Source organism: Leuresthes tenuis, unplaced genomic scaffold (assembly GCF_036924035.1).
Source record: "Leuresthes tenuis unplaced genomic scaffold, fLeuTen1.0.hap1 SCAF_22, whole genome shotgun sequence".
NCBI lineage: Eukaryota > Metazoa > Chordata > Actinopteri > Atheriniformes > Atherinopsidae > Leuresthes > Leuresthes tenuis.
Window position 1 is genome coordinate 16,336,130 of NW_027325376.1, and position 26,399 is coordinate 16,362,528.

The 26,399-nt window shown below is 45.3% G+C and overlaps 1 protein-coding gene across 3 annotated transcripts in view; it reads left to right on the forward strand.

The window, feature by feature from the left end:
- LOC140281897 (phosphatidylinositol-binding clathrin assembly protein) overlaps positions 1–26,399 on the forward strand; it is a 65,979-nt gene that overhangs the window by 34,862 nt on the left and 4,718 nt on the right. Inside the window, exons 4-16 of one of the 3 annotated variants that reach the window (XM_072376403.1) lie at positions 70–172; positions 559–652; positions 1,067–1,178; positions 3,635–3,741; positions 5,347–5,388; positions 9,058–9,143; positions 9,305–9,428; positions 11,753–11,886; positions 12,484–12,584; positions 14,316–14,423; positions 20,419–20,559; positions 20,957–20,984; positions 21,260–21,392. In XM_072376403.1, the coding sequence (XP_072232504.1) occupies positions 70–172; positions 559–652; positions 1,067–1,178; positions 3,635–3,741; positions 5,347–5,388; positions 9,058–9,143; positions 9,305–9,428; positions 11,753–11,886; positions 12,484–12,584; positions 14,316–14,423; positions 20,419–20,559; positions 20,957–20,984; positions 21,260–21,392 (1,313 nt within the window). Of the gene's footprint in view, positions 1–69; positions 173–558; positions 653–1,066; positions 1,179–3,634; positions 3,742–5,346; positions 5,389–9,057; positions 9,144–9,304; positions 9,429–11,752; positions 11,887–12,483; positions 12,585–14,315; positions 14,424–20,418; positions 20,560–20,956; positions 20,985–21,241; positions 21,393–26,399 lie in introns of all 3 variants that reach the window. The other 2 variants (XM_072376402.1, XM_072376404.1) reach the window with 2 other exon arrangements.

Here is a 26,399-nt window from a genome sequence, read left to right on the forward strand (position 1 = left end):
CTAAATCTGTAATCAAACCCTTATGTCACTTCATTCTAAAAGTCTGCCCTTTTTTCCCCACTTTTTCAGGCTATGACATGTCAACCTTCATCAGACGATACAGTCGCTACCTGAACGAAAAGGCCATGTCCTACAGACTGGTGGCTGTGGACTTCACCAAGATGAAGAGGGGGTAGGGGCGGGCACCCACATAAAATGTCAACCTCGCTCTCATTTCACACTGATCACAGGCAGGAGACCGAGCTCGTCTTTTGACACCAAACTATCTTCATGGCAGCCATCGTAGGCGAGATAATACAACCTGGCAGGAGCCTTTGTTTAAGAGTTAAAGTGGCTGCGTCCTTGGTTATTGAAAAATCGTTTCAAGTCCCCAAAAGTGAATGAGATGATGCTGAATCTGTGTCTGTATTTCAGGCACCATTTGTTGCTTTAGCATGTAAAATGCTGGTTAACATTTTCATCTCTACATAGTTTTTTTTTTCTTAATTTGCATTAAAAAAATGTCCTCTGTCAGATACCTGCTGTATTTGTGAGTGTCTGTGTTTCCTGTTTTGTCAGGATTGACGGTGTGATGCGTACCATGAACACAGAGAAGCTGATTAAGACGCTGCCCATCATCCAGAACCAGCTGGACGCTCTGCTGGATTTCCAGGTATGAAGTCTCCTTTTGTACACCTGTCGACGATGTGGTTCACTCACTTTCTCATCAAAATGTAAATTAAAACAAGAGCTTTCACAAAGTTCACAAGTACAAGGAGCAAATCACGGTGACGGATCGCACATTTTAGTGTGTGCGTGCCGAGGGAAGATGGGGATTGGGTCGGGATTTGCTGAAATTGGTGGGTGCGTTGTGGTTTGTTCCCGTGAGCTTCGAAAGGCAAAGCAGGAGTAGAGTTTATTAGACTGCTTAGAGAGTGAGTGAGTGTGCTGCTTCATTATGTCGTTGGTGCTTGCTTCAAGCCAAGGGGGGGGGGAGGTGACATGATTTGGAAGAAGTTGTTTGTGGGTATATTGAACAAAATGTTTTCTTTTCATCACTTTCCTTCCCCCTCTCTGTTCTCTGCAGGCCAATCCTAACGAGCTGACCAATGGGGTGATCAACTCAGCCTTCATGCTTCTCTTCAAAGACTCCATAAGGCTCTTTGCTGCTTACAATGAAGGAGTCATCAACCTGCTGGGTAGCACACGCACACAATTAAGCACCTTTCAGACTTGCTTGTCTTGCTTATAGGAATTATTTGAAGAAACAGAGACAGTGTTCTATTTCCTGCAGCCCTCTTTTCAGAAAAGCCAGGATGTAAAAGAATTAATTGGAAGCGTGTCAGATGGGAGATGTGAGACAAGGGCAAGAAAACACTGGAAAAGCTGTGTAATTCTTAAAAATACAAAAAAAAATAAGCACTTGTTGGAGCCTCAGCAGCCTGAGAAGCTGGATCACACAAACAGTTATTTTTGACAGGTTCCTCTCTCTCCTTTGTTCTTAAAAAGAAAATCGCATCCTCACAGCAGCATTTCTGTCCAAAAGTCTTTGTCCCAAAAGAAAAGCAGAACACAACCAGAACGCCACAAAATTCCCAAGTGACCTCGAACTGTAAAGTGGGTCCAAGTCGTGCATACTTGCCTTTTTTTTACCCAAAGTCTTGGCAATCCAAAGGTGCTCGCTGTCACACTTGACCTCTCCTTGCCTGCAGTATACACTTCCAGGCCAAATGAAAGTCGCTCCTTGATTTGACTGACTGACAGATGACGAGTGTTCATTTTAACCAGCAGCGCCCTGAAAATGAGGCCAGCGGACTGCTGGAAGGCTGCCACGCAGTTTAATTCTGTGTGCAACAAAGCAGCTCAAAGACAACTGAGAAAACTACGTTTTTACTCTCAAGTTGTCCATGTTATGGAAGTTTTCAATCGCTTCCTTCCTAATACCTCTGATGAGCAATGAAATAGAGAAACTTACTTTTTCTGCCGGCCGGCTAAGTTTTTTATTCTTCGTTGCAAGGAAAAAAAAAATCAGTCCACACCATTCAGCAGCAATGGTATGAAAAGATACAGACAAAAGAAATACAGAGCATTTATACCTTTAGATGTGTAACAACATCTCCAGAGGGGGGCAGGATGCAGTCTTGATGATAATTAAGAAACAGGAGGTTAAAACAATTATCTTGTCTGAGTGTTAATTAAGAGGCAAATAGTTTAAAACAATTAGCGTGTCTGGGTGATACAAATGGTTAATGTGGATTGGAGAGTCTGTCAGTCCTGAGACATAAAATTTACCATCACATCCAACAACTGGGTGTCAAATGGCGTCTCATCAAAACCTAGCGACGGTGGCGGCTGGTTCTGTGCTGGATTACATGGTGTTTATCTCTGTATAACACACCGATGCTTCGATTCGTCATTATACTCTGGAATAGATCGAATGTATACTCCGTTGGCGTCTCACATACAGACGTTTGCATGTTTTTAATGTTTTAAGTCCACTTGGAAGCAGTCTTATAAATATGTGGGATAGTCTGAGCTGGGGGCTCTTGATTGTCTTAGTGCTGTTGTTGGTCCTTTAGCTTTGGGATTTGGAAGTTGGCAGAGCTCTGCTTTGTGATTGAGTGAAATGAAGAGTTCTTAACCTGTGCTTCTTTGCCATTTGTGGTTTTCGTGGAAGACTTGAACGTCTGTAGATCTCGTTTTACGAAGGATTAGTTTTCTGGTGTCGTTTGGATGCAGTAAGTCGGTGCAAATGCTTTGGAAAATCTGCCGTTCTCTAAATATCTACGCATGTATATGCAACCACAGGCTGTGTGTTTCGAAGGAAGCGGAGTTCACCACCCTTTGAAAGATGGCGTGGGAAGATAGTTAAACAAATGAAGAGTAACGTTTCTGCGTGTAAATATTTAACAGTTCAGGGGTTTCATCATCTACTGTTCACAATCTGAAGAAACGTCTGCAGGCCTACACAAGGAGCAACGATGAGAGCAAATGTGAGTGGCTGTGTTTTTCCCGATCTGCCTTCAGGCAACTCTGCATTACAAATGGACAGAATTCTGTCGGGGGGGGGGGAAACCACTGCACCGGCTCACTGACTCTCCCGCTGTTCACCTCGGTGTCCACAAGTACTACACGTATTAACAAATCTGGCCTTTCTGGGTGTGAGCTCCTGCAGTTGGACCGAGGCGAAGTGGGAAAAGTTCATCCCGTCGTCACTCAGCCAGGATTCACCGGTTTTTCAGCAACATTTTTCAAATAACTTTTTAAGCAACGGTGCCGATGTGCCAGAGATGATGTGCTATAAATATAGCGTGTCCACTCATGCAAACCCTCATGTCTGGAAGATGTGTAAACACAGCTGCAGCACCAGCACACACACACACACACACACACACACACGAGCGTACGTGCGCAGTCTGCCTGTCACAACAGCACAGTAGGTCTCGACAAGCTGTCATGTACCTGCCAAAAGCTTTTTCTTTTTTTCCTTTTTTGTCTCCACCTGATCATGTTCCAATGGTTCCTGCCTCCTTCCTCTTTCTTTCTTTCCTTCGTTCGTCTGACACATCCCTCCAACCCTTCCCCTCCTCTTCCTTGGAAACCTTTATTTGTCTCTGTAATAATCCTTTTTCTTCACTCTGCTCTGTCTCGATAGAGAAATACTTTGACATGAAGAAGAACCAGTGTAAAGATGCTCTGGACATCTACAAAAAATTTCTTTACAGGATGACGAAGCTGTCTGAGTTCCTCAAAGTGGCAGAGGTACATCGACGCACACACACACACACACACACACACACACTGTGAATAAATCTACACACTTTGGGAATAAACATGTTTGAGGGTATGTTTTCTTAGATTTGACCTCCAAATCTCCTTTTTTTTGTGCTTTGTTTCGTCCTTATCAGGTCCTGTGAACACACACACACACACATATTAATGCATTATAAACACGGTGTTCCTGTACACACGGATGTATTCAAACAGCATGTAATAAGTGCTTTTCTTTCCACACGAAGACTGCCTCAGTTTTGCTCACTCAGCTACCATCAAACGAGCGTACGTGCCTTACCCTCGCTGCCCCACATTCCCTGCACATACACGCGTATACGTGCATATGTACTCCCCAAAATAGCCCTAAGATGGAGGATGTGCTTAGGTGCTCCGTTAGTTCCCTCTGCCTCTGCTCCTCCGTCTAATCCTTACTCCTCCCTCACTCTTCCCTCTGCCCCTGACAAAGATAGATACTCGTGTGGCTCTCTTTTGCCCAGTGCCCACAGATCATCCCTCTTCCTTTCTTCTCCTTTGCGCCCAGTTTTTTTTTTTCTTTCTCCCCTTTTCTTCTCTTTTTTTCGGCAGACTCGAAACGGTTGGAATTGGCCACTGTAATTTCAGCAGAGGAAATGTCACCGGGGTGTTTCGCATTCTCTGCAATGATTTCCACAGGAGATGTTCCCACACGGCTGTCTGTGTCGTTTTGACTTAATGTTTTAAAAGAGCTCCCCGGGCAGCTAAAGCTTAAAAACACATAGCTAAAAAAAATGATTACATGATACATTCAGAGACTAGTTCTGTTTTACATTCCATTCTCAAACGTGTTCAATGCAGCAGCTCAGGAGATAAGGAAGAGCTGTCTTATGACAAAGCACTAATCTACATCTATGACAAAGCATCTCTTTTACTGTACTGACATGATAAAAAGGATCAGGTCCTCAGAAGCACGACAACACCTGATCTATTTCACCGCGTCATTATTAAACAAAAACCAAGTCAAAATGCAGAAACGGTGTGTGAAAAAGTAAGTACACGCTTTCTGCAGCCATTGGAATTAAGAGGGGGAAGGAGCAGCTAGGCGGTGCTAATCATTGCCCTTAACCGATCATCAGTAAGTGTGAGCTCCAAGGAGGAAAGACATCAGCAGTGATCTTAGAGACGTTCTGCTGAGAAATCCAACACTAAAAGCAGTTTCAGCAGTTTGTGTGTCCTGAGGAGTGGACCGTTAATCCGTCTGGGTTGTGAGTCCTCTGGAGTCGACTGTGGAGAAGTGGCTGTTGTCTTTCTGAAACGTTGAATGTTGCCGCACCGTGGCTCATCCCTGCTCTCCCTCATTGGTCAGACATATTTATCAGTGTGCAGTCATCAGTCATCCACTGTTGGTCATGGGTTGCTTCATCAGCCAAATCACACGTCCAAAACGTTTGCTTGTTTATTTCTGTTGTCGTTTATGTTGACACTGCCGCTGCATGAAGTAACGATTCCCCTGTTTTTGTTTTTTTTTCTTTTGTCATCTGTTTTTTTTTCTTCTCCATTGTATCCCCCCCTCTCCCCTCTTTTTATTTTGTTGATTTGTTTTGCTTTTGACGACAGCAAGTTGGAATAGATCAGGGTGACATCCCAGATCTCTCACAGGTCAGTGTACATTCCACCTTCCACCTCTCCCTCTGAATCCAGCTCTTCTTTTCGTGCCTTCTGTCTTTCTCTCTCTCCACGTTTTCAGACCCATTTCATTTCATTGCTCCCTCTACGCTTTGATCCAGCGACTCACACATGCATATATCTGTGTTCCCCTCTAAATGAACCCTCCTGTTCCCACTCCACCTAGTTGTTTTTACTCCATCCTATCATCCAGTCTAGCCTGACATTACTGTTCAAATCCGAGAAACTCTCCCCTTAGCGCTCTCTTTATTCTTAAATTCTCATTATAGATCCACTGGCTGTCAGCAGACCTGATTCAGGTTTCATCATGTGTTTGTTTTAAAGCCCTGAGCAAAAGGCAAATATTAAGCTCAGACCTTGAATGTAGAAAAACAAGGATGATGGCTACAAGAAAGGGCCTGAAAGGTATAAAGCAGCAGCACTGTAAGAGGAAAAGGGATTTCTGTGTTTAATTAAAAACTATAGTTGCCTTTTTAGTCTTAATAGGGAGGCAGTTCTCTGGAATTGCTTGAATCATGAATTCTCATGGCGAACAGGTGGAATTTCAAAGAACAGATTTTCTAGATTAGACTTGTATGCGCAACAAAGAGGGAAAAGGAGAATGAGTTTGTATAAAATTCAGCTTGATGCTTTTGACGATCCTTTTCTAGTAGTCTTCCCTTGTTTAGTTCTTGGCCAGCAGTTTAAAAGTGAGACGTTTGGCGAAGTAAAGTCACAAATCCTCACAACTGAGAGGCTGTGTCTCGAGAATAAATAATGATTCAAACTAAGTCAAGAAAATCTGAAACGATTACGTTTTCACTTTGGAATCCGAGCACCTTCGAATGCTGGATAAGCGAGCACGCAAAAGTTGATCGATTTCTTTCTTTTTTTCCTTAAACACCTCGTTGGAGACGAGCAAATTAAGAGCAGCATTTTAAGATGAGCTCGCAGCGAGGGGTTCAGGGTCTGTCTGTTCAGCCGTGGGTTTATCTTTGCAGGTTATTAGTTTGATGAGCACACATTGATGATTCCAAGTGGATGAATTTCAGTCCCACTGATGCCGTCGGTGGGAGCCTCTTTCAGTTCTAAATGATAAACTGTGACACCTAAGCGAAAGCGAAAATGCTTTCCGGCGCCCTAAATTTTACAAACTGGACTTGAACAGCACTCCGATCTGCTCGATCCGATGTAACGGTACCATTGTGCAGCCTCGGTGAAACGCGACCTTGGGTAACGCTTTCTTAAAGATTTCCCTTTTGTGTGAAGCTGGGAGCAGACTGACTGACTGTGTGAGTGTCCTTTTCAAGCAGCACGGTTCGCTGTAGCCTTTAAATGGAGGTTTTTCTTCTCCCCCTTCTGTCGCAGAAAACAAAAGGATCATACATTGTAGGTGGTGGGTTGCAACTGTACCGCTTAACCTCTCCAACCCGCTTAAAGGAAAATTCCAGCATTTAGCCGAGGCCCCCGTTCCCCCCACTTTTTAATGGGGACGGCAGTCTTTGGAAATGGTTGAGTGGGAGGAGTTCTGATGTGACCCCGCAACGCAAGACTGTTCCTCGCTGGCGTTTTGTTAAGATGCGCCAGGCTTTTGGATATCTGACCGTTGAGTTTGTGGTACTTTAGGGGTGTTGGCAAAGCGCTGGGAATGGTTTCTGATCATAAATAGCATTGATTTTTTCCAGCTAGCTGCCACTGCAGGGACGTTCTCTTTCTTAATTAAACCAACATTGTTCTGCCTCCTTTCCAGGAGTCTTAACTTAAGTCATACTTCAGAATGTTCTTTTAAAAAAAACCCAACTTTTGTAGCTTTTGTAGCTGTTGTGCAGTTGCTGTGAAACAGCCGATTCTAAAGATACTTGTCCTTGAAAAAAAATAGAGAGAGAGAAGGGGGGTGGAGGTTAAAAATAGTGGAATTTTCCTTTAAGCCCCTGCACGAACATCATACTCGCTATTCTCGTATCTGTGTGTGCAAACATACAAAGTGACACCTGGAGCTCCCGCAGGCATGTTCCTCCCCTTTCTTCCCAGTGTGGAGCGATCTGATGTCGGCTCGGTGCAACACGTGTGCGCCTGCCTCAGGTGGCTTGCTTGGAGCTGTTAAACACACGCATGGCAAACCGCGCACACACTGCTCCGGCACAAAGGCCACGGATGCTCATGAATGAGAAATGAGGCTTCCCTCCTCCACCCCAACCGACTTCATCTGCATGAAAGGATCTCTGCACGGAGTTTTGAGCCGCTCGACTCCATTCCCCCCCCTCCTCCTCCCGGGATGTTGTTTATTTCATGTTTGTCATGCACAACATCACTGCTTCCACATGCATGGCAGAGTAGTTTTAACGGGGAATGACCAGGGCGTTGCTGCGGAGTCATTGTTGGGAAAGGTAACATGAGAGGAGGAAAGTAGGAAATAAAGCGGACCTTTTTTTTGGTTGTTTTATTCGTTGAAACATTCCTTTCGAAGTTTAACTGCCCCCGTTAAGTTACTCAAAAGTCACAATGGGAGACGGTTTAGAGACCCACTGCTGGGCGTTGTTGGAGCTAATATTGACTGGGCATACACATGGACATCATTCACCTTTTCAAGCCCACCGACAATTAAAGATGGAATGTTTTTTCTTCTGCAAGTCACTGTTTCTTTAACAGCCAGGCAACAGTTTGGCAAGAGCGCGATGTTTGGCCAGCCGCGGACGCAGAGGAGTGCGTATGTTTGCGTGAATGTCTGCAGCCCCGCAGACGGCACACTTTGCATTCCTGTGGATGGAGAGACAGACGTGACGTTGTCATACTTTCACAGTGGAAGAATTTCCCCTCCTCTGTGTTTAGCAAAAAGAGAGCTGAGCCGGTTCTTCACTTTTCTTCCCCCCCCCGCGTGTCGAGTTGTTGATGTGCCTTAGAGAGCTGAATAATGCAGCTTTCTGGCTCGCTTTTTGCCCTCTCCTCCTCTCCTCCCATGGTCTTTGGAGCATTAATGAGGCACCTAACAAGCACTGAAAACTTTGTGTTTTGCAGCATGAACAACTTGGCTCGAATTTGCAGCTGAGCTGTGTTATCTGTGGTTACGTAGCAACAATCCCTTAGTAACATGCCTGCTAACTTTCACTCCCGAGCAGTTTCACTTCAGTTTTGTGCAGCTGTTCATTGTTAAAACGAAGAGCTTCTTAAAACGCCTCGGCCTCACTTCTAAGACTATAAGATTAGTTCCCGAGTGCAACATTTGCAGAGAGTTTTAGTAAAGCATCGTTTAAGTCTGATGAGACCTCACAGAGCGAGGGGCTCTGAAAGATGAACAAGACAAAGGCGAACATGGTAAAAGGGCGGAAACCCTATGCTGTTGGTATTGGTGTCCTCTGCCTGTGTGAAGTCAGGAGAAGAAGGTGCAATCTCTCCTTTGCTCTTCACCTTTTCCCTCACTCTTTGTTTTCAAACCTCCTCCTTTGTTCTCGCTCTCCTTTGAGTTTCCAGCTAACAATGTGAGTGTTTGCTGCATGTTGCCATGGCTATTCTTGGAGCCTGATGCACTCTGTTACCTTCCTGTGAGACCAACTAACTCTGGGTGCTGTGTTTGTGTGTATAAAACTGTGTGTGGATGGGTTTTATATGAGAGAAGAGAAAAAGATGAGATTTTCAGAAAGTTGCTCATACTCATTCCTCTCTTAGGCCCCCAGCAGCCTCCTGGAGGCTTTGGAGCAGCACCTCGCCTCTCTGGAGGGCAAGAAGACAAAGGAGTTGAATGCAGACACCAGGTAGATGTTTAAATTGCCTGTGGATTGCGTCGGGTTTGCGTCTGAAACGCGGTTCAAAACTTTTCAACTCCATTTGAAAATCTAGGAAATGTTACTGTTCTTCCTGAAAACGAACCCGTTAAACATCTGCTTCTTATCCTCCTGTTTCCCCTGTTTTCCAGAGCGTCCACCTTGTCCAGCGCCGTCTCATCCCTCTCCTCCACTGGCATGTCCTTCAGCCGCATGGATGAGAAGGAGAAGCAGCAGGCCTTAGAGGAGGAACAGGCCAGACTGCAGGCTCTTAAGGTAACCGAGTCTTTAAACATTTAGGCCATATCACTTATGTGTCAGGTGGTTGGTCTCAGAGGCGTAGCAGCAGAGGCCGGTAGCAGCAGGTCAAATAGTTCCTGCTGTCTCTGTTCCCAAGTGACTCCTAGAGTGGCATGTTTTGAAGCTCTCTGGAGGTTTCATGCAGCTGCTTGTTGAAACACAAAAGGCTTGATAGAAGCGCCATCCACTCATTAGCCACCTTCGCTTTGTTATTGAGAGGCTCACAGGGAGGGATGCAGCCTGTCTCAGCAGACATTGGGCAGGAAGCAGCGTACACAGTGGTGTAGCTGGTCCATAGCACATCCACAATTCCAACAAAGGAATCTCCTGCTGGTGGATCGTCCAGCAACATTGCTTGTTTGAGGTCGGAACTCCAGTCGAGGGTAAAGGGCAAGGGCCTCGGTGGCGAGTCGAGCAATAGAAAAGTCGAGTGTAAAATGTGTTGACATTTCTTGCTGTGGGCCTGGGAGGCCCGCCTCACAGCAAACTGTAATTGAGTAAGATCAGTGATGCTATAACAAAGGCCCACAGCAGCTCGGTGTGACCAAGCGTGCGGGCATGTTTAGCATGCTTCCAGTCTGCCAGAAGAGATACGGCGTGTGTCAAGCAGCGCCGCCATGAAAGCATGTGTGTTTATACACAGTTTGCATTGCCAAAGCGTCTGTGTGAGCGTTTTGATTGGATTTTAGCGCGCTGTTTACTCTGTGCCCTTGGTTGCCCCGTTTCTGCCAAGGTCCACTGATTACCTTTGGGTTTAGTTAGAGAGGAGAAGCAAGATAAAGTGAGAGCGAGAACACGGCAGTGAGAGAGCTGGGGTTAGCAGGGGTCGTCCAAATACTCCAGTCCAGCTGTCTGCGCTCTCTGGTGTCCATATGGACTCTGCACACACGCATACAAAAACGCTTACACACTCAGCTACTGTCCAGCTGGGGCTTCAGCCCAAACAATAACAGCAGTTCCCATTTGTTCCTCGCTACATTCTGAGAATAGCAATGAGGAGGAGTCGGCCGGCTGAGGCAGGTACAGCAGGGGAATCTGTTTATTAATCCTTTAAATGTGACACAGGTTATAAAGAGACTTCCTTACTTTGAAAGTTTTCCACTGAGTTAAAACCCCTCGCTGGTCATGTTTAAATAAAACCGACAAAGGCTCTGCGAGAGGCTGTGTTTTCATTCCCTCTATGGCAATCCACACTATTAATCTGCCCTAACAACACATGTTCTGAGAAGGAATCTTTCTCTTTTACAGAGCAGTGTTCTCCCACAGCCCCCTCCCACATGATAAGACACAAATGTATTGATCCCTGTGGAGATATTCAGTCACTGCAGCAGCAAATAATAAGATCTAGAGGGAAATGAAGGCAGATGGTGGATGTACCTGAAATAAGAAATGGAAAAAAAAGCAAGAGTGGTACAATCAGCCAGGCTCACAAATAACTTGCTCAAGGGATGATGGATCAATGCTTTTAGCTTTGACATATTTTATGAGCTGTACAGAGAAACTGTGTGGACAAGTGAAATGAATGTGAAGTTTTATCATCTAAAGCCACAAAGAAATGAGCATTCTTTCCGCCAGCTGTCCCTGGTATTAGCAGCCTGCGAAGCGGGGAGATTTTTACCACTTCCAGTGTGTACACTCACCCTTGAGGTGTGTTTGAAGTGTAATGATCCAGTCGGAAAGCAGCACGACCTCTGGTGTTTTTACTGAGTCATCTCAGCGAGTTTCTTACTGTGGAGCAATCCCAGGCCTGTTGACTTGGAGCCGCCTCGCAAACGTCCGCAGTCTTTTCCTGCTGTTTCAGCTGAAACAAAAGGGTTCATATCTACTGGGTCCATCCACTTAAATCAGCAAAAACATGTTAAAACTCATTGGTGTTTTGCCTTTGGCCGTGTTTTTGGATCTAAAAATGACGGAAAGGGTCAGATATTACATTAACATCCCAGGAAATAACGAATGATTTTACAGTTCTTTATACTGATGCTGCTGCGTATTCCTCATCCCACACCTGTCAGCGCTCAGCTGACTGAAACTGCATCTGGGAGCAGGTCTGGCTTTGAGTCTTACATTCAAAGCCAAGAATTAAGTCACTATCACTGAAGCACAGTGTGCAGCTTTCACCTTTGTGTCTTGTCCATTTTTTTTTTTTAAACGAGTTGCCAGACAAAAATTTGAACCCAACACGACTCTGAAGGACTCTTAATAAGAAGCTGCCAGATGTGTGTTCCTCATTAAAAATGTGTTGATTCCTGGACTGTCTTTTCTCTGAGATCACATTGTACTGTTCTTTGTGTGTGTTCTAGGACCAGCGCCTGAAAGAGATAAGCATGCATACTCCACCCTCGGCCTCTCCCAGTAGCCAGTCGATAGGCAGCGCCAACAACAACCACATCACACAAACCCCGGAGTTGTTCAGCTCCGCACTGACTGCCAACAGGTGCAAACTCACAGCCCTAAACGTTTCACTGCTCTCGCAGTCACATATCCGCCATGTTTACCGTTGATAATTAGCCAAACGAGTGCTTTAAAGGCGAGGTTATAGGAGTTCAAGTCACCCTGACAAACCTGCTGAGAGAAATCCTTGACGGGGTCCAACAGAAGCAGTCGGCCGTCTCTGATTTCTTCCCGAGCCAGACGAAGCCTAATGTTGCTTTTCTGACTGGCTCCAGCCGTTACAGACTCACAGTTGGACTGTTTGTTTTCGGTAATCGGAGCAGAATTCGCTCTCAATACGCGCGCACCGTAACACGCTGTGAATTTATTGCTTTATTAAGTGTTTTATTGCCGGGCGGAAGTTTTTACAGCCCTACAGAGAGCGGAGATTAATCTGTATCTGTGACAAATGATCATTTTTAGTGGTTTTAGCTATTAATGCTCAGCTGATTGAATATTAATGCTCGGTTTCCGTCTTTCTTTGAATTCCTCTCTGTTCCTTTTCTCTTCTTTCTGTTTTTTTTCCCACCGCTGCTCTCATCCCTTCTCTCCCGCTTTCTGTTGCCTACCTTCCCTCTCTGTCTGTCTCTTCGTCTTTCAGTGTGCCCAATCTGAACAGTGACCTGTTTGACCTCCAGCCAGCCTTCATGCCCGCTGTGCAGAGCAATCCTTCCATCTCCACCGCCAACAGTGCCTGGGGAGGTACGTTACCTACACACACTCCCTGACTTTGCATACATACGCAGCTCCTTGTACACACACGGGTGTACACAAGGGAATTTATCGGTGAAATACCTCCGGCTGTCCATCAATCATCCACCCACCGTCACTCTCCCCTTTTCTTCCCAACAACCCAGCTGACGTTTTTAAGTGCAGTTTTCTATGTCAAAAAGCCCCAAAAAGGAGCAAAAAATCAGATCTCTTGTCGCAGTAAGTCCAGTAACTGTTGGGTTTTCACACTGAGCAGCTCCCTGTACCTCTCAGAGGAAAAGTCAGTTGAGATTCGACCTCCTTTCCTCCTCTTTTTATTTGTTGTTTGCCGATTTGAAAAGTGTCGCCTGCATAACCTCTCACACACTGGCTTGGCTGTGCAGTGCGCCCTGCGTGTTCCTGGGAGGAAAAAAGAAAAAGAGGGCTGACATTTCCGCTCGCTATCGTCCGTCTCAAATCAAAGTGTTGCACAAAGATGCATCTGGAAGCGCTTGTGGTGTGGAGTATTAAAGGCTTTATGTCACAGGATTATGCTGAAGCCACTTAAACAAAAAAGAAGAAAAAAAGAAGAAGAATTTGGCCAGATTTCACAGTCTGAGAGGCTTCTTAGCATACCGCGGATGTCATTATCGGTGACACTGACATGGAAGCTAAGATTAGCTCCCCCTGTTCTTTTCATAGAAGAAACAACACAAAGGACATGTTGGAAGCTGGGCCGTGAATGTTGACTGCTGCTCTGATAACTTGATCCCCGTTGTGCGCAGACATTTTTAAAACAGTTTTTGCTCCTTTTAAAGGAATTTTTCGAAAAGTGAGACTCTGCTCGTCTGCTTTGTGGAGGAGAAAGAAACAGATGCCCTGCCGCAGCTAGCGTCCATTAGCCTAGCACCTCATTTGTAATATGGTAATTAGTGAGCTTCTTTAGAAATGCTGAAAGCAGGATTCTGTCCCCCACAGCAGTGCGAGCTGTTGCCCCAGCATTTCATGTCTTTGTGATCCAGCTAATAACAGGAACACAGATGGGAGTTTTCCCCAAATTTCCTTGTCAGTCATCAAGTAAGTTTTTGCTCATGGCAGTTATTAATCACCAGAATTAGCATAATTACTAGATGCAACAACCAAAAAAGAAGAAAGGTATGATTGCTGGTTGTCTCAAACTGACAAACTCCACCCCCCCACCCCCCGTACAACTTTTTTGATTTGCCGTCACTCCTTGATTATCTTTGTAAATAATATTTACCTGCTGTGACATCACGTCTGATAGTAATAATTATGGCGTTCGTGGCATCGAAAGACTGCCAGTCACCGAGGCTTCAATCCATTTGCATCTCCTGCGAAGGATGAAGACAAAAAAAGCACTAAACAAAAGGTGAATCAATGGATTTCTCTGTGCACGGGCTTAACGCTCCCCTCAAATCCTGACATTCCCAACAGCCCGCTCACAATCCCAAGTTACTGAGCAACATCAATGGAAGTACACGGAGGCCTGTAATATCCATCTTCCTACTCTAATGGGATTAGTTCAGCAGGGGGTTGGTGGAATCCTTACCAGAGCAAATCCATTACTTTAGGTCCCCACAAAAACAGTCTGTATTCATCTACAGCAGTGTCCACTGTCAAAGTATGTCACATCAAGCTGCCCCTGCAGCTGTTTAAGCCGCATCTCATGCGTCTTAAACAGCACAAACACCTTAATCAGTGCTATTTAACTGCATTCCTCAGGACTGGAGAGCCAGCCGCTGCAGCAGACCACCCCAGCCATGACTGTAGATTTCGATGCAGTGTTCGGGAATAAGGCCGCGCCCAGTAACAACGGCCCACAACCAGCCGGTAAAGCCCTCTCTGTCTGACTGTCCAGACAGAGCCAGACTGAAAACTAAAACCTTTTGGCTTTACTGGCAGCGCAAGCGTAGCGTTGAACTAACCCTCTGATTTAGTTTCAGCAACCTGTCGGGTTTTTTTTTCCCCTTGCCACTGGGGTGGGCGTTTGCAGCTTTCTAACCCTGTTGCATCGCTTGTTGTTTGCCTTTGTGATGACAGCAAGCCTAATTCTGCCGCTTAAGGCCAAACACCACAGATTGGATTTCACTAAACTTTCACATTCACTTGTTTTCCCGAAAACCCTTTAAACCTGGTTCCAGATTTTCTAATCCACAGATTTTATTTTATTTTTTTTATTTTTTTTGTGGCTGCTAATTGGTTCCTGCACACTTGACTATCAACAAATCCAACGTAGCCTTTGAAAACGTTTCCATGGCCTCTAATGGCTTAAACTTAGCGGTTTAAACTTGTTTTGCTGAAACCAACTGATCCCAGGCCTTGTTTTCCTTAGCGCCTCCTCTTTTTAGCAGGGTTCCTACACAAGCCAAACAAAATGAGCTATTATAAGTTTTAGTTGGGACTATTTTGCCAGTGTATTAGCAGTAAAATCACTAAAAGGGATGGTCAGCCTCGGGTGAAAAGGAAAATAAGGACATCTGTAAGTCTTGAATAGAAGAGACGATGTGAAGGAACCCATTCTCTCGCAAACCTCAGCCCCTCTCGTTGCGCTCTCTTTTCTGTTCTGTTGTGGTAACCGCTTTCCGACTGATGCCGGAGACTTTGGCTCCGAGCCCTGTTATTACCTTACATTCCTTTAACCTCTCAGCAGCTGACGCCATCTCTCTGAGCACCTCTCGACTCTTCCGGGTCTCGAGATGCTCCTGCAAACTTTCTCCTTTCATCGCCTTTTTCAGAGAAAGGCACACACATCCTGCTGAGATCACCTAAAGAGTGCATTCATTCATCCATCGCAGAGGCAGGGCGAAGTGCAGGGAGTTGAATGGGGTTTAGATCGGTTCAAATGTCTGTGGTGATGTTTGGTGAGCAGTGGCAAACCGGCGCTCCTTTGCTGCCCGGCTAAGCATAGTGTTTGACACATCTGTTGGCGTTAGACACATTTGTTTCTCCTTTTTATTTTCTGGCATTTGAATTCCACTCAATAAAAAGGAAATTGAAAAATCCTGCATTAAGCGAGGTGTCACTCCAGCCCCCCCCCCCCGTCTGCATGCCGTCTGGGTTCTGTTCACCGCATCAGAGCGTTGCACGTGTGAAATAGTTCCTGTTGTCAGAACGTTAAAGCAGAGCTTCCATTCGGAGACATTTCTCCAGTCGAGTCTTTCAAATGAAACCGTGAAACTGTTTTTCTCTCGTAGTCCAAGAGGCCGGATGCTCGATGGAGTTGAGGAGGCGCTGCGTTCCGGCTTGCCTTCGCCTCCTGTAACCCTGTCCGTGTCCTCGGCTCTGCTCTGACTGGAGTTGGGCTTGAATGTGCACTCTGGTTCTGGCTTTGGAAAGACTAACTTCTTTCTATTAATAGCACTAACTATCAATACACCATCTGGGCAACTGGCAGCATCCCACAAATATCCATGTGTGTGTGAAGCTCCTCTGTGTCTGTTTCCTTTCATGTGTAAGCTGTGTACTCCTCTGCATACACTGCGTCTGTTTGCACATCCTCCCTGGTTTTCCTCCATCCCATATGTCTGCTTCTGCTGGTCTTTTTTTGTTTTGTTGTTGTTCACACCACCCCCCCCCCCTCCCGTCATCTAATCTTTCTCTGTCTTTGCTTCTTCATCATCTCCTCATCACACTTCACGAGGCAAGAATCACCCAGGCAACTCCTTTCCATCTGCTCTCCTCCTCCTCCTCTCTTTCTCTCGCTCTTCACGGCCACGATTAAAAGGCTTTTCTTTTGTCTCCTTCCCTCCTGTGAGACTAACATTTATTCAATTGCAGGTGACGTGATCGCTGCATCTTTTCTCTTTCCTCATCTTCTCTTTTTTTGGGTTGGTTCTGAATAGAGTTTAGCAGTTTTCACTCCTCTGCCTGGTTTCCAAGTCTTATCCGGATAATCATCTCTTCTGTTGTGTCCGTTTAGTTATTTTTAATGTAGTGTCCGCTGAATGCCGACCCCCTTTTATAGGAAACCTGAACTCGGTTAAGGCCACAGAATTTATTTTTTTGTATCTTTTTCCAGATGGTACTGTTACACTTGAGCCATTTTGTGTGAACTCGTTATTGTAATCTAACTGGAGGAGACCGACTATGTCTTACACAACTCTTGATTGAATTTCATCACATTTGTGTGAAGGAAGCACAGAGATTAAATACATATCATGTTCTTACTGATAGCTCCAAGAGAAATGCATCTTCAGTGCTTTGCTGTTGGGCAGAGAAGAAATATCAAAGAGGTTGGAATGACCGGACTTATTATGACAAGTCTTTTCGCCATCCTGATATTTCTTCTGTGTTTGTGCCCATCGCCCACATATTAATGCAGTTTTGGGGCCTGAGACCGATCTTTTTGGAAAATCTCTTCCAGGGGTCATCGACTCGGACCGTAACTTTTATGCTTTATGGCTTTTTTGGGTTGCAGTGCCAGTTCCCCAGGCCTTGTGTCAGATTATCCAGTCTATTGCCCTCTGTTGACATGGCAGCGAGAGACGCCAGCAAGTCAGTGCAGATGCTAACCTTGTTAACAGCACTTTTTACTTTAAAAAGGTGTTTGTTTTTTATCTGAACTGACCCCTCTTTGCTTCAGGCGAGCAGTGAGCACCTTGTGGCGAACCATTTTTCTCTTTCAACTCCTCTTATCGTAGTTTCCTACCATGTTCTTTCCTCTTTTTTTTTTCTTCACCCAGAACCCACCAAACTTTTGATTCTGCCACTCAGAACGTTCCTGCTGTCTTTTTGGTAGACTTGTCTTTGAGTGCGGGGGGGTCCACACCCACAGTTTTCTTCATGCAAATGCCACAACATCCACTGATGAAACGGCTTTCAAGTCCAAGTCTATAATTCCGTGTGCCCCCCTTAAAATGGATAGTGCTCACTTAAGAGCAGCAATTCCTAAATGATTTCAAACCCCCTCAAATTAACACTTGGAAACTGCACTTTAAGTTAATTTAACTTGGTGCAATAATAACACAATTTCTTTCCAAATATATATTCTATCAATCTAGTGGTAATTAGCCCCCAACCTGATGTTTATTGGTGAAGGAGCAGACTTGAAATGGGCCCTGTGATGTAAATGGTTACATTAATTATGGATGTTTTTCACTGTGAGACGAGCAGCATATTCTCCCTCAGCATTTAAACTGGTCATCTCGTAAGGCCTCAACATGTTCTATTCCATCAGTGCTGCAGCCTGTGAGGAAATCCCCATGATTCCTCTGTCCCTCCCTCATATGCCAGGTGATTGTCACGTCTCACTCCTGGTAAAATGGGATGCGTGCGTGCAGTGAAGCCCCCTGGGTACTCGTTTCTGGAAAGAGTTTTCCGGTAACGCAGCCTTATTACGTTTCAGCTCAGATCTGTTAGTGTTTTGCTCTACAGAGCTCTGACAAGGATTTACGTCCTTCCTTCCCTTTGATCTTAAATCATATTGACTGTCAAATCCATTGCTGAAGCACCTAAGCTAACACTGATATCATTATCCTCCGGGTTCAATACAGCTCTTAGTGCTCGCTTCATCACTTCCCTCTCCTGACTCCCTCCATCCTTGCCCCCCCCCTCCCGCCCTTCTCGCCTCCCTGCAGTGCGTATGATCTACTGAGAGCTCGTTTCACAGTGGTCTTTTTTTTTTTTTTATTTCCCCTCAATCTCTTTTCCTGGTGCTGCTGTGGTTCAGTCTGACTCTCTGAGCTTTACTGACACGAAGCTTTAAGGAACAACAAAAGCAAAGGGGGAAAAAATCGCCCACATCGATGGTGTTTAATCACAGCAAACAGCAACGGGAGATAAATTAGAGTCGAGAGATGTGAAAAGATTATGGGCTACACTTGGTTTCCGTGTGCTCTTCTCGTCTCTTTTTCTCTCTGTATTCTTTCCGTTCTCTCCCTCTTTCTCTCTCATCTGCTCAGCGAGCAGGAAAAGTCTTTTCTGAATCTCTTGTGTCAGCACCTCTGTCAGACATGCACACCGCTTCCTAACTAAATATTATTCCTCCCTCTTTTTCCACCATCAGATGCCTCTCTGTGCCCCCCCCCCCCCCCAAATCCTCCTCTTTGTTGTGATAAGATGTTGTACATTTACAGCCGTGCAGTTTTTGTTTCTTTCCTGCTTCGTTGGGCTCCACAGGAGTTGTTTTCTTATCACCTTTAACACTGGTTGAAGTTCCACTTAGTCATAAAATCACAGGAAAACAGAAACGAGCCACGAGGCTTTCGGCTTTTCAAAAATCTGCTCTTCCAGCCTCCTTTTATTTGATCTCTTTTATTTTCCCCAGCCAGCACACACACACACACACACACACACACACACACACACACACACACACACACACACACACACACACACACATGCACACAGTCACACGTCCAGGTTTCTACAGGGTTTTAACAACCCATTAGCTGAATGAGTGCTGACGTGGGGAGTTGTTACTGCTGGCTCTTACTGTACACACACACACACACACACCAACGCGGGAAATTACTGTCATTTGCACCTACCGGCCATGGACAAACAGATTTCACACACTCACAGAAACGCACTTGCATGTTCTGAACTAATCACCGTGCAGATGGGGGAGTGCGAACATGACAGCTAAGAACAGATAAATCAATCATCAAGAAGAACTGCTCCAGGCTACTGAGTCAGGGATTATAGGCTGATGCATGACAGTAAGGGGGGGAAAAAAACAAAAAGAAAAGGGGAGGGTGGGGTGACTAAATCTGCTTTGAACAAGAATATCTGCTGCTGTAGGTGAAAGCTGAAAACGGGTCAGGATGAATTTAATTAACAGAGAGTCGAGCAGTCAGACTGAGGTTTGAATTAAAGGAGCGCAAAGAGATCTCCTCAGATCTGCTTCATTAAAAAAAAAAAAAAAAAGTCGACGTATTTGAAGAAATCTGGAAAATTGGGGCTTAAACTTGCGTGAGCTCTCATTAAGTTCAGTCGGAAAAACCTTTCCCTGTGTCTTCTGCAGAAGAAGCCTTTTAACATATTTTAGCAGTCAGTCTTTTTGACATATCCACAGTGTTTCTGAGCAGGTGGAACGGCTGCTTAGAGATACCCGCCGGTCAGTCCTGACTCGGTGTTCGCAGGCATCCCACATGTCGCTGGCCCAATAGAAACTGCGTAAACGTAAGGTTTCGGGTAGATTTGGTCATCTAGATGTGAATCTAAAGCTTTTGCTGATCTGAATCTAGTTGGTGCCACTGATGATGGTAAAAATGGAGGAAACGACTCTGTTGGGCCCGTCTAACGTGGGCTGAGCACCTTCTGATTGGCTATTAAGCACCTTAAGCATGTCCTCCATCTCTCTCTGTTCATCCTGCTGTCGAGATTCAGCTCAGCAACAACCGAAACCCACACAAACGGCAACTTTTAGATCCACATCTGAGTTTTAAATGTATTTTAGGGCCTTTACTCAATCAGGAAACATCTCGTCTCTGTTTTATTTTCTGTGTAATGTGCGGGGTTGTTTTTGTTGTTGAACTTTTTTTCTTTCCCCCCTCAGTTTTACAAATTCAGAACTTAATATTCAGCTTCAGTCCGTAGCCGCAGTGCCCTGCAGCGTGTTTGAATAGCAGGTCGCTGCTTCCGCCTCCCACTAACTGCAGCTTCTGATTCAGCTACTCCAAGGTTGCTAAGTTGTGAATTCAGCAGAAGTCTTCAGCAAAACCGACAGAAAATGAAATCCCAAATGTTTTTCTCTCGCTTTCCTCTCAGTCTTGGCGCCTGTTTGTGCTCGTTTCTCCGAACGACGTCGTTCCCGGCCTCGCTATCGAAGATGCGCGGCTTTCTTCTGGGCTCACTCACATGTGCGAGTTGATTTCTCCTCCAGGTTTTGATGCTCTGGGAGACCTGTTGAAGCCGACAGTTCCCACACACAGCGCACCTCCTCCACCTCTTCAAATGGCCATCCATCCCGGAGGAAAGCTGCTCGCCAACGACCTCGACTCCTCTCTGGCCAACCTCGTGGGCAGTGAGTGTTGATACACGTGAATGTGTTGACGAAGGGCAGAAAGCTGCTGGAACAGTTACATAAGTTTACCCACGGCAGGCCTCGAACGTACGCACACACAAAGTTTTACAATCCCTCATATTTATGGAGCGTGGGACTCCTGGGAGCTTCGTCTGATAACATTGAGACATATGTGACTCTCACAGGAGGTGATTTTCCTCCAACTTTTACGTTTTAATTTGTTTTCTGCAATAGTACATCTGTTTTTAGCAGTGAGTCAGTTTGTTTTCATCCTCAGCTTGCAGAATGTTAGTTAGATTTATTATGAATGCTTCCAAAAGATGAACAGAGTCTGGTAACATTGGCTTCACGACTATCTTTCAGTTTACTCTTTTTCTTTTTTTCTTCCCCTCACCAGATCTCCAGTTTGGGACCGCAGCCAAGAAGTGAGTTTCCTCGACTCCTGATGACACATTTCCAAGTCTTAAGGGCTGAATTTCTGCATCCGCTCACAGGGTCCATATGCAGCTTTGAGTAGTGTTTCGGCTTTGGATAACTGTCAAAAAAAAAAAACATTTTCAAGATTAAAAAGCACATTTTTTACAAATGACTTCATGAAGGAAAAAGTGATCTTATCTCGTGGTTTATCCTCCATTATGCTTGATGATTTTGATAGAGGTTGACCAGGCTCAACCCCTGACAGCGATCTACTTTTTCACAGGCCAGATATGCAGTGGAATCAACCTGGCGAGAAGAAGCTCACCGGTGGCCAAAACTGGCAAAACAAGACCATGTCGACCACGCAGTGGAGCCCAGCGCCCATGGCCCCGCAGCCCATGCCTGTGCCACATGTGGTAAGCGCAATTAAGCACGCTCTCATCATGCAGATACACACCTCACAGGATCCATCAAGGTGTCTGCAAGTCTGGAAAGGACTGGAGAAATTCTTCTGGGCATCGTTTCTCTTAGCTGGAAACTGAAAACAAGGATGTATGGACACGTTTTATTAGGTGTCTAAAATCTCAGCTGATCTTACTGTATCCGTTGCTGTGGCAACAGCCCGTCTTGATGTCCCAGCCGACTTTTTGTTGATGCCAGATCTGAGAAATGATGCCCAAAACTGAGCAACACTGGAAGAAAACTCGTTGAGCGTTCTGTAAACCCTGAAAAAGTCTCCAAGGTTTTTCTTGAACTGAGGTCGGAATGAAATTCAGTGTTAAAGGAGTTGGATATTTTCTGGCTGCTTGGATAACAGCAAGGGTTTGGCATTTAGGGGAAATGTGGGAAGCACATGGTTGGTTATTTTAGCTAACCGCTGTGCCTGGAAAAGGGGAAGAAAGTTTCTTTTTCTGGTTCTGTCCAGAGGTTGGAAGAAAAAAGAAAAACCCAGCTCACCGGCAGTTCTAAAGATCACTAATCAACCATTTGTTCAGCGTCTTAAACAAAGAAAAACCATATTTTTTGCTGCTTTGTATGCAGTTATGAGAGGAGCTTTTTCTGGGCTTCCAGCCAGCAGCCGCTTAGCTGCAAACAGCGCGACGGGCCCCTGTCCAATGGTAACACAATCCATCTACATGAAGCTCAGAATGTGCATCATCTTGTAATTTTTCTCTTTGAAAGACAGGAAGTCTTTTGAGAAATATTTTTCCCGAGGCTGAATGAGTTCACATATTTAATTTGGCCTTTCCTAAAGTGAGTAGCTGTGTTACCTCCAGCTGACTGAAGCTTGCAGACACCTCGCCAGCACACGGAACACTTCAGAAAGCACCGATCTCGTGTGTGTGTGTGTGTGTGTGTGCATGTTTGGCTGTGCTGCCTCGGTGCAGCACAGAGCTGTGTGTGCATGCCGTGTGTGTGTGTGTGTGTGTGTGTGAGCCTGCTGATCTCTGCAGCTCCTCATTGTCCTCCTGATCTGTGCACTGCAATTTCGGCTGACGAGGACAAACTGTCACTAACCCTCCACTTCCCCTGTTTCTCTGGTTTTCTCCTCCTGTTGATCCTTCCTTTCCTCCCTCCGTCACTGTCCTCCTCACCCCGCTGGCATTCCCTCAAATCTCTCCTTCCTGCTGTTTTGCACTGTCATCGACTCGTCTTCCTTCCCTTTGTCGCTGGCGTTCTGCTTTGCGGGCGACTCTTGTTTTGCGTTGTCATCTGCTCGTCCCGTTTCCTCCGCTCTGCACGTTGGTGTTGTGTGACCCCTTCTTCTTTTTGCTTATGTCGTCGTTGGTCCCTTTTTTTCTGCTGCTCTGTTGCACTTTTCTTCGTGTTTCTTCACTTGATCTTTTCACCCGTCATGTTTCCACTTTGGCTCGCACCCTTTTTTTTCCCACCTCTTTCTTTCACACTCTTACCTTCTCCTCATCTCTCTTCCATTCTACTTTTATGCCTCCCGCTTTCGTCATTCTCTGCTCAAATCCTTGGATTGCAACTTTAACCTCTGCTTGTTCACTTCTTTGATCTTCCTCTCCTCTTTCTCTCTGGCTCTCTTTCTTTTTGTCCTCCTCCCTCCTCTCTGTCTTTCTCTGTCTTTTGTCCTTTTTTCCTGTTGCGTCCTGATGCAGAATGGAATGTTCTATACTAGTTATGTAAGTACTTATCTCTGTTTAGTAAGACAAGTCTTAACGAGATGCTCAGAAATGTCTGCTCTGAGCTCCCTGCTCTGCTTATCTTCCTCTTCATCTCTTCCTCACTCACTTCCTCTTCTTCTCCTGCTCCCAGGAGACACTTGTTGAAAAAGACTTTTTCTCTTTTTGCTCAGTTTCCACAAATAACTTTCCCATTGCTTGTTGTATAAGCACCAAGCAACCTCAAGGGCACCAGGAGGTTAGAAGAAAGTTCTACTTTTCCCTCCTCATCTCTCCACATTATGCGACTGCTTATCTTAACAAAGGGATGCTACAGATGGACTGTTATATCTTAGTTGTCAGTGCCATGAAGCATCTTTGTGCCCAGAACCTATTAGAAACCCCTTAAAGATCCACACTGTTGCGCTTTATTACAACAAACTTGGGCCACTTAGTTTATTTTGAGCCTCTCACATACCTCCCTGCTCAAAATACTCCCCGGAGCAGCGATCTGTCCTGCGCGAGTAGCATTTACACAATTATGATCGCTGCTCAGGAAATTGCCGAAGCTTTATCAAAATGACGTTTAGGTGTCATTTGCAAGGATGTCCTGAGACGCATTAAGGAAGGAGCTGCATTATTCAGCTTTCACTTTGTCTGGCAAACAAGCGAGAGCAGAAATTGCCTGTGGAGATTAAACCAGCGCAATCATAAGTGCGGCGGCTGCTTCCTCTGGAAAATAAACTCTTTTTTTCATTTTAATCTTCTTCATGGCACAAGCCAACAAATCCCTACCTGCAACGCACATTTAGAGAGACAAGCAAACACAAAGAATGCATCAAGAACAAAGCTTACAGATGAGAAAAGCTAAGAGCCAGTAACGGAAACGGGAAAACTGTAGAACCTCGGGCTGCTTTTAGTATAAATTACCAAAAACATAACCTCCATAAACCCTAATAGCAAGTGGAAGGCATAATTATGTGGTGTGCCTGCCTAATTGTGCCCTCCACATGCAGCAACATAGATACATTACAGTTAGCAGAGCAGCCATTAAGTTGGCTGATGTGCATCTTTGATGCTGAGTGAAACTCCCACATCTGTGAGGATGGCAGGAGGGCAACGTTCCAACAGTCTGTGCAAGGGTTTGGCTGCCGTTTAAAGCATCAGGCCAGGAAAACATCTCACTTATTTAACCCACACGTAGCTTTGCAGGAGCACGTAAAGGTAAAAAGTGGAGTCTGGAGGGAAAAAAAGAAGCCGGTAATGGCAACGGGAACTGCAGAAGGTGTAGCTCAGAACGCTGAAAGATGCAGAGAAGAGAGATTTAAAAACATGTATCCAAAGGCATGGAGATGTGACAACAGCTCAGGCTGACAGATGGACACAAAGGCTGGAAAAAACCCTCTTTATTGGTGCATAACAGGTGTCTCACCTTCTGTTTTTCTCTTCAATACGCTGTCACGGTAAAAGAAAATAATAGATAAATGAATAAAAAGTGATGCCTGCTGTTATTTTGCACAAGACGGACACACCGATAAAACACAAAGAAATGCGTGCTTAAGGTGTGGGCGACAGTAAAATCAATTTAATCTATGAGTACGGCTTCAAATACTAAAACCGCTGGTGTATAACCGAGCGGGCAATAAATAGATGTGACAAATTCAAGTCTTTTCGCTGAACTGGGCTCTTTTCTGTGTGGGAGAGAGAGTTTTATCAATGTTTATGAGCAACGGCTCGTTCTCCAGAGGCCAGAAGTAAAAGCAGATACTGATCAGTCATATTGACCTGTCTCCTGAGACGAGTTCGCAGCTTCACTCGACCTGCTCTCAGACCAGCTTCTGGCCATGAAATCGCTTCCGTTTATCTGGCCTTTGAAGCTGAGATGCTTTGGCTCAGTCATCACAACGCGGCTCTCAACACAGAATTGTTGCTCTGGCCGAAGTCTCACCAACCCGCCGGATGAGCTGATGAATTATGCTTTTTCTGATTCTAAACGTGTCTACGAGAACGCAACGATCCCATCGAAAAGCCCAGCTCGCAGTGCTCGTTTCATCGATTAGTGTGCGAGAAGAAAAAAGAGAGAAAGCCGTTTAATTTTTTAGCTTAATTCCGGTTGCTTTGGGTTTGGGAATGTTTCCTTTTAAAGTTTTCCACGTGTTTTTGTGTCAGACACGATTATCAATCGATTCTGTGCATTTTGGCTGCCATAACGTTTGGGGAATTGAATTTGGCCCTTGTGGGACGACGAAAGGTCTATTTTGTCGAATCTTAATTGAACTTTTTTTCCCTAATAAGTCTCCAGACAGCAAAAACAAATGGCTGAAGTCTGAAATATTCCATTTGCATAATTCCTCCGACCCGCTGAGATGACGCCTGCAGCTGAGCTCGGCTGAATCTCATTCCGTCAGCGCTACCTCTGCACCTCGGTCCGCCTGTGTTTCATTGAATTTATGGGATGTAATTAAGCCGGCAGAGATCCAGCGACACAGGACTGTCGAAGCATAGGTCTGAGGAGGGATATAAGAACTCATCTGCTGCATTTAAAGAGCGTTAAAGCAGGTGTCCAAACAAGCACGATTACCACAGATAATAACCAGAGCTCCTTAATGGAGAATCTTTCCAGAATGCCTCTATTGTAGAGTGTTAAACGACTCTCAAGAACATGAGAAGTTAAATCCCCTGATCTGTTTAAACTGGCCTTAGTTTCCAACAGAGCATCGTTTCATTGACATGATCGCTGCCTTCAAAGAATGCGATGGCAGCATCATTATGTGGGGAGATTTTATGTTTGATCGGGGATGGAGGATCAGTCGAGATGGAGGCAAAGCTGGATGGACAAACCTTGTTTCTCGGGACTTCTGGCCAAGGCTTACCGAGCGAGGCCAAGTCAACGACCAGGACCCTGTAGAGCGTCCAAGGACAGGCCTGATAATGGCAGCGCGCCGACTCTCCCCGTCGAACCCGATTTGTGTAGACATTACTGACACCTAGAGGTCAAGTTGGGCATAGCGACCCTTTCAGTAACCGTCCGCCCACACGCCACTGAAATGCTGCATTTATATTAGCTGGTTTAATTCCACGATCGGGTGAAAAGCAAGCAACTTTAGCATCGCTCCGGAGACCTTTGCTCTTCATTCGCAGCTTTCCTCTGGGTTGATGGTTCTTGATTTAACTTTTCCTCTTTGTGCTTTTTCTTCTGCAAGAATGTCAGATCCACGCTCCGCCACCTGCTCTCGCTTTACATAATGAGTCTAATCTACCGTTTCGGCATCCACAGCCACCGATTCCTCCGCTTTC